The sequence below is a fragment of the Mus pahari genome, chromosome 20 (assembly GCF_900095145.1).
Source record: "Mus pahari chromosome 20, PAHARI_EIJ_v1.1, whole genome shotgun sequence".
NCBI classification, from domain to species: domain Eukaryota; kingdom Metazoa; phylum Chordata; class Mammalia; order Rodentia; family Muridae; genus Mus; species Mus pahari.
The window spans coordinates 46246051-46253269 of NC_034609.1; the positions used below are offsets into that span (position 1 = coordinate 46246051).

At 49.5% G+C, this 7219-nt stretch overlaps 1 protein-coding gene across 2 annotated transcripts in view; it reads left to right on the forward strand.

Moving 5' to 3' along the window:
• The first annotated feature begins 1084 nt into the window (after nucleotides 1-1084).
• The window catches only part of Spg7 (SPG7 matrix AAA peptidase subunit, paraplegin), a 35132-nt gene continuing 28997 nt past the window's right edge, over nucleotides 1085-7219 (forward strand). Inside the window, exons 1-2 of one of the 2 annotated variants that reach the window (XM_021220085.2) lie at nucleotides 1085-1613; nucleotides 3660-3762. In XM_021220085.2, coding sequence (XP_021075744.1) covers nucleotides 1431-1613; nucleotides 3660-3762 — 286 coding nt within the window. In that variant the 5' untranslated portion in view covers nucleotides 1085-1430. The remainder of the gene's footprint in view (nucleotides 1614-3659; nucleotides 3763-7219) is intronic. The other variant, XM_029532561.1, reaches the window with a different exon arrangement.

The window sequence follows — 7219 nt, forward strand, 5'->3', positions numbered from 1 at the left end:
ACGGGAAGACACGGAGTGGAGGAAAGGCACTGTGACTTCACTCCTGAGGCTTTCTGCAGTTAGACCACCAGGCACCAGCCTGGCATGGACTAGCCGGATCCACAGCTTCAGTGACCCTTGCCTGAACCGAGTGACAGCAGTGACCCTGCCCTGGCCTGGGATGGCAGCTGTCCATGGGTGGGACAGCAAGCCCTCCCTTATGTCTCTGCACAAACGAACTGTCAGAGCCAAACGGTGTGCAGGAAGCTCGGGACGAGCGGTGCTCCTCAGTGGCGGTGAGTATAATTAAGGGGGCCACTTAGGATTTTGATCATAAACACAGGAACAAAGTATGTTAGTGGTTGCCTGATGCTAAGGGAGTTGGAGAAATGGGTAGTAGGTCCACTAATGGCTATAACGGGGGTGGTGTAAATTTTTGGATGGGGTGGGGTCTGGAGAGATGGCTCAGTGGTCTGCACTTCCAGAGGACACGGGTCCAATCACCACTTTAAATGCCTTATTTAATGTGCACTGGTGTTTTGCCTGCATGTATGTCTGTGGAAGGTTGTCGAATCCCTGGACTGGAGTTACGGATGGTCGTGAGCTGCCATGTGGGTGCTGGGAATTGAACCTGGATCCTCTGGAAGAGCAGCCAGTGCTCTTAACAGTTGAGCCATCTCTCCAGCCCCTCCAGTTCCGACTTGAGGAGCCCTCCCGCCCTCCCTCCCTCCCTCCCTCCCTCCCGGTTTCCTACTCTCTGCATAGCTGCTACACTGTGGTCTCACACACCACTGGCCTCTAAGTCGATTCTGTAGCCAACCAGGAGCATCTCCTGGATCTTTGATGCTCAGAAAAACTGGTTCGTGCTTGTCAGGCCCGCACAGGAGACGGAACTTGAGGATCTCGAGTTTGAAGCCAGACTGTTGCATAGCGATTCTGTATTTAAAAAAAACAAATAACCAAAAACCAAGAGGCAGAGGCAGGTGGATCTCCGAGTTCGAGGTCAGTCTGGTCTACAGAGAGAGGACAGCCAGGACCACACAGAGAAACAACAAAATAAATACGTACAGGAAGGAAGTGGCCACGACAGGAACCACCAAATCGCACCCCCAAAGAGGTAACGTGAAAAAAACGAATCATGTATTCACTTGCCAAGTACTGGGAACCGTAACTTGGACTGTAAATAAAACTGAGGCGAGAAAAATACCAGGTAACCGAAGCCCGTCTCTACGGGATCCCGCAGGCTGCGGGCCGCCGGCGTTCGCGCTGCGCACCCTGCTGACACTCGAGATTTAGCAGCTAACCTTACGGACACCCGACGGCTCGGACCGCGCAGGCGCCGCGGGGAGCGCGCGACCTTCAACCCCGCGCAAGCGCAAAGGGAGGACGCCCGCAAAACCCGACCGTTAGGGCGGCCGGAGCCGCACTGCGCAGGCGCCGCTCTCGGCACCATGGCGGCCGCCTTGCTGCTGCTCCGCGGGCTCCGCCACAGCCCGGAGCCCCGGTCCCGACGGCTGTGGGGCCTGCTCTCAGGCAAGGGTCCAGTCCTCTGGTCCGGGGCTGGAGCCAGGCGGCCGTACGCGGCCCGCGGGACTCCGATTGGCCCGGCCGCGGCTGGAGGCCACGCGCCGCAGGTAACCCGCTCAGAGCCCGGGTGTGGCGGGTCGGTCCGCGCCGACCGGAAGTGCGCCTGCAGCCTGCTCTTCGGCAGGAGGATGGCTGCTGTGGGCTCCCCGGGACGGGAGGCAGCTTCTGCCTTGGGTGGTTCGTCTATCCCTGGCGTGTGTGAGAGAGACGCCCTGTGCCACAGTCCCTGGCGGTTTGAAACTGAGTCCTGGTCACCAGTGTCTTTCCGTCCTCTTCTTTCTGGTCTGGAGGCAGGAGTTCACGTGGGCTCAGAGCAGCCCTTGCCCACCTAGGTGGTGCAATTTCAGTCTTTACTGGTAAGACGAGGCCAGGAAGATTGTGAGTTGGAGACTGAAACTGGACTTGGCGTGATCCTCAGTCTGTAGCTGAAAGTTAACTGGTTTTTGTTGTTTCTTCGGGTTTTTGTTTTTGTTTTGTTTTTTGGCTAAGCCCAGCGAAATTCATTGATGGAGTTGATTGACACATTCCCTCAGCCCCTCCCCCTCTTGGCAGGCAGTTCTAGGATGGAAACCGAGGAGGGAGAGATTCTCAGTACGGGTCCCGACTCCTCAGCAGTGGAAGGCTCTTACCGGGATGGGTGGTCCAGGATTGTCACTCCCTGAACGGCAGTGTAGACCGTGAGGTCCACCACCCTGTTGGCTGTAGTCAGATTCTCTGCACAAGTAAATGAATTTGACAGAATGGTAGTTGAATGGAATGGCAGCTTCGGCATTAAAGATGGAAGAGCGAGTGTCGCTGGCCAATCTCGGGAGTCTACTGGAACTCCAGCATAGCTCAGGATGCCCTTTAGGAGTGCTTCACCACCATCCTGATGTCATATGATTGGCAGCTTTCTCCAGGTGGTGTGGCTGGTCGTGCCAATTAGCTCCCTTCCTCTTAAGCTCTGAGATGAGGTCACCCACCGCCTTGGCAGTGCCAGTAGATGCAAAGATGATCTGGGCAACTCCGTTGCCATCCTGTGGGTCTCCCGGGAGGCTCTGTAGTAAGATGGCATGGATTGTGGTTATGTTGACATAGATGCCCTGGCCATCAGTGCTAAGCAGCTAATGGAACAGGGAGCATTGCTGACACACTTGAGTGAGATGTACTTCTCATAGTTCACAAACATGGCAGCTTCGGTAGAGGGGCGGAGGTGTTGACAGAAGGGCTCCACCTGTCCAGTGGGCCCTAGCTTTCTCCGTGGTAGTGAAGTGGCCTTCACAGTATATCCAGCACCAGGGTGACCCGTTTGATGTTGCTGGGAATGTTGCTCCAAGACGTATAGATGGCCTTCCCAGTGATAACAGGGTTCCAGTTCCTAGCCTTCACTGTGCCAAGAAGCAGAAAATGTCAAATTGGATTATTGATCTTAACATTTAAACGTTGGTGGGTCATGGTCGTGGACATCTTTAATCCCAGCACTCAGGAGCAGAGGCAGGTAGAGCTCTGTGAGTTCAAGGCCAGCTTGATCTACATATGAAGTTCCATGGAAAGCTAGCCAGGGCTACTGTTGTGGGGGCTGGGGAGGAGATTATAAAAGGCTAAACCAACTGTGGCGCACACCTGTAAAACTAATACTTGGGAGGCAGAGGTGAGGTCAGAATTTCAAAGCCATCCTCAGCTACATAGTAAACTCAGGCCAGCCTGAACTATCTGAAGCAGTTACAAATGACAAAACTGAAAAGGAAACAAGCTCTCTGTTGGTGGCACATGTTTGTAATCTTAGCACTTGGGATGCTGATGCAGGAGGATCACTGAGTTTAAGGCCAGACCCTGTCCCACAATGAGACAAAGGGAAAAATAAATAAACACTTAACAGGAGTTAACGTATACACTATGTGTTGAAGATGACTTTGAACTTTTGATGCTCCTGCACCCACCTCCCGAGTGCCGGGACTCCATGCATGCGCCACTACACCCAGATTTAAGGAGGTACTGGGGATCAAATCCATAGTTCTCTGCCTGCTAGGCCAGGACTTCGGTCCATACCTTCAGGCCTGTGTTGTTGTGCTGTGTGGTCTTAGTGTTACCTCAGTCTTTTTCTTTTTTTACAGAGTTTGCTATTGCGAATACTGACCCCTAGCTTTGAAGGTATTAGCGGATTGTTACTGAAACAGCATATAGTTCCAAATGCAGTCAGACTGTGGCAGCTTTCAGGTGTGTATGTATGTATTGCATGTTCCATTACTAATGGACACAGGTTTTACTGTAGTCCTATAAGAGCATAGTGGAAGAGGACCATGATCTTACATGCCTGCAATCCCAGCACTAAAACAGGGGCTGCCAGTTGGAGACCAGGCAGAACTAGCCAGTGAAACCCTGCTGGCCCCCTGTCCACCCCCACCCCCATCCAAAAAACCGAAAGGATCTGGGTTGTCTGGGGGCACAGCACTTGCTGCACTGAGCAGTGCTCACTGTGATGTTCATAGAGTAGCCTAGGAGCAGAAGGCCGGGCTGCGTGTGCAGCAGAATCCACCATCTCAGGCTGTGTGCATGCATTGTAGTCTTAAGAGTGGAGGCTCCTTGGCAGGTGACAAGTGACATAGGAGAGCGTCACTAATTTGACACTGACCAGAAGACTAGGAACAGCCACTAAGAGTACCTTTGGTTTTTAAAAAACAAAACACCTGAACTTCTGACCCCCTTCAGTCCTGAGGTTGCAGGTACGTACCACTCTGTCCACTGTTACATGAAGCTAGGGATTGAACTCAGGACTTTGGGCATGGTACGCAAGTACTCTAACAACTAAGCTATATTTTCATTGTAACCTTTGGTTCTTTGTGCTGTGAGCCCTGTTTGCCCTGGGATAATCTGAAATGAAGTGTATAGATAGGGGCTCTGAGCACTCCTTGATCATCCTGCCTGACCCTTCCCGGGGGAGGACATAGGACTCCACTTCTCACCTGGGGGCTGCAGTTTGGTGTTGCCATGGTTTGTTTGGTTTTGTTTTCTTGAGACAAGGTATTAATTTGCAGTCCAGACTGGCCTTGAACTTAGAATCCTCCTGTCTTCCCCTTCCAAGTTTTGGGGTTACAGGTATGTGCTACCAGGCCTAGACTTCTTTTTGCTCACTTTGTTTTATTTTGTCCACCCCCCCGTCCCTGTGTGTGTGTGTGTGTGTGTGTGTGTGTGAGAGAGAGAGAGAGAGAGAGAGAGAGAGAGAGAGAGAGAGAGAGAGAGCGCAGCAGGTAAGAGCAACTTTTCCAGAGGAACCAGGTTTGGGTCCCAGAACCCACATGGCAGCTCACAACCATCTGTAATGCCTACTCCAGAGGATCCAACTCCTTTTTCTGGCCTTCACGAGCCCTGCACACACAGTACACAGATGGACATGCAAAACACCCACATATAAAAAATAGCTTCATCTTAAAAAATAAATAAACCATTAAGTTGTGTTCCATTGTTGTTGCTGTTGTCCTTTCTGGATTGTTCTTTAAAACAAACCAGTTACTTACTTACTTACTAGGAGACAGGGTTTCTCTGTGTAGCCCTGGCTGTTCTGGAACTCACTCTGTAGACCGGGCTATATCCTCAAACTTGGGTCTTGCCTATGGCCCCAATGCTGGGATTAAAATTCTACAGACCCTCTGCTTTAGCTGAAAGGACATTTGGGTTTATGCCGTAATTGAACTCCTTTTTTGCCCAGTTGGAATGAGGAGCAGCGGAATGCCTCGACCCTAACTTGAAGGGAACACAGTGGGCTCACCTGCTGCTGAGTTTCATTTCAGTTTCTTCCCTGCTCTGTGACTGATGTGAATTGGACACATAATACATCTCTCCTGCCAGAACTTGAGTGAGTCAGGGTTTCTCTATGTAGCCCTGGCTGCCCTAGAACTCACTCTACAGACCAGGCTGGCCTTGAACTCACAGAGATCTGCCTGCCTCTGCCTTCCAAGTGCTGGGATTAAAGGCCTGTGCCACCACACCTGACAGTCTGCTAAAGTCTTTATGAAGAAAATTAGGCTTTCGGCTGGAACTGTGGCTCATGGGTTAAGAACATTCACTCCTCTCCAGAAGACCTGAGTTCAGTTCCCAACACCCACATCAAGCAACTCACAGCTATCTGTGACTCTGGATTCTGACTTCCATAGGAATAGGCGTGCACATGATACATATACAGGCAAAATACTCATAAAAATATTTGGTTTTTAGTTTTTATAATCAATTTTTAATTTTTTGTTCATTTGGGTTTTTTCTTTTTTTTCTTTTCTTTTCTTTTTTTTGTCTGTAATGGGGTTTCTCTGTATCTCCTTAGCTGTCCTGGAACTTGCTTTGTAGACCAGGCTGGCCTCAAGAGATCTGCCTACCTCTGAGTCCCAAGTGCTAACGGCATATGCTACCACACCTGGCTAAAACTACTTATTTATTTATTTATTTATTTATTTATTTAAAAAGAAACAGACTTGATGTCACGGTGACTTTTCTCTCTGATCTTTTGAGACTTTGGACAAACCCTGCCTTTCCTGGTGTGCGTGCCACCTTCTGCCAGCCTGTCCTTGGCAATGGCAAGGGGACTGCTGCTGTTACCACAGATGCCAACACCATTGTGTCATTTATCTGTTTAAACTCACTTAAAGCAGATTTACATCATTCACTGTTAACGCATGATATTTTCTTTTCTTTTTTTTTTTTTTTTTTAAATTTATTTATTATATGTGAGTACACTGTAGCTGTCTTCAGACGCACCAGAAGAGCGTGTCAGATCTCATTACAGATGGTTGTGAGCCACCATGTGGTTGCTGGGATTTGAACTCTTGACCTTCTGAAGAACAGTCAGTGCTCTTAACCACTGAGCCATCTCTCCAGCCCCACGCATGATATTTTCAAACTTATGTCTGTAACCTTTTTTCTTTTGGTGTTTTTAGGGATTAAACCCAGCACGTGTTCTACCACTGAATTACATCCTGTAATTTTTTTTTTCTTTTTTTTGGTTTTTCGAGACAGGGTTTCTCTCTGTAGCCCTGGCTGTCCTGGAACTAACTCTGTAGACCAGGCTGGCCTCTAACTCCGAAATCCACCTCCTAAGTGCTGGGATTAAAGGCGTGTGCCACCATGCCTGGCTCATCCTGTAATTTTTTTTCTCTCAGAGAAGACAATTTAAAAACAAATATTTGTTTGTTTTTGTTTCCTTTTTGGAGATGGTCTCATGTAGCTCTGTGTGATTTATTTTGTAGCCCAGCTGGCCTTGAGTTCAAGCTCAGCCTCTGCCTCAGCCCTCAGACTGCTGTGTTACAGGCATGCGGTACTGGATCTGGCTAGCCAGCTTGTTGTTTTATCTTAAAACATTTTCTAGGTTTACTTCTTTTACGTGTGTAAGTGTTTTGTCTCCATGTTTGTGTGTGTACCACATGTGTGCCTGCTGCCCTGAGCAGGCAGAAGAGGGTGCTGGATCCTCTGGATCTGAAGTTACGGATGCATAACCGTAAGCAGCTATGTGGGTGCTGGTAACTGAACCCAGGCCTTCTGCAAAAGTAACAAGTGCTCCTAATTGCCAAGTCATCTCTCCAGCCCCATTTTACTTTTTTAAAGATTTAAAACTGTGTGTGTGTGTGTGGCGTGTGTGTGTGTGTGTGTGTGTGGCGTGTGTGTGTGTGTGGCATGTGTGTGTGTGTGG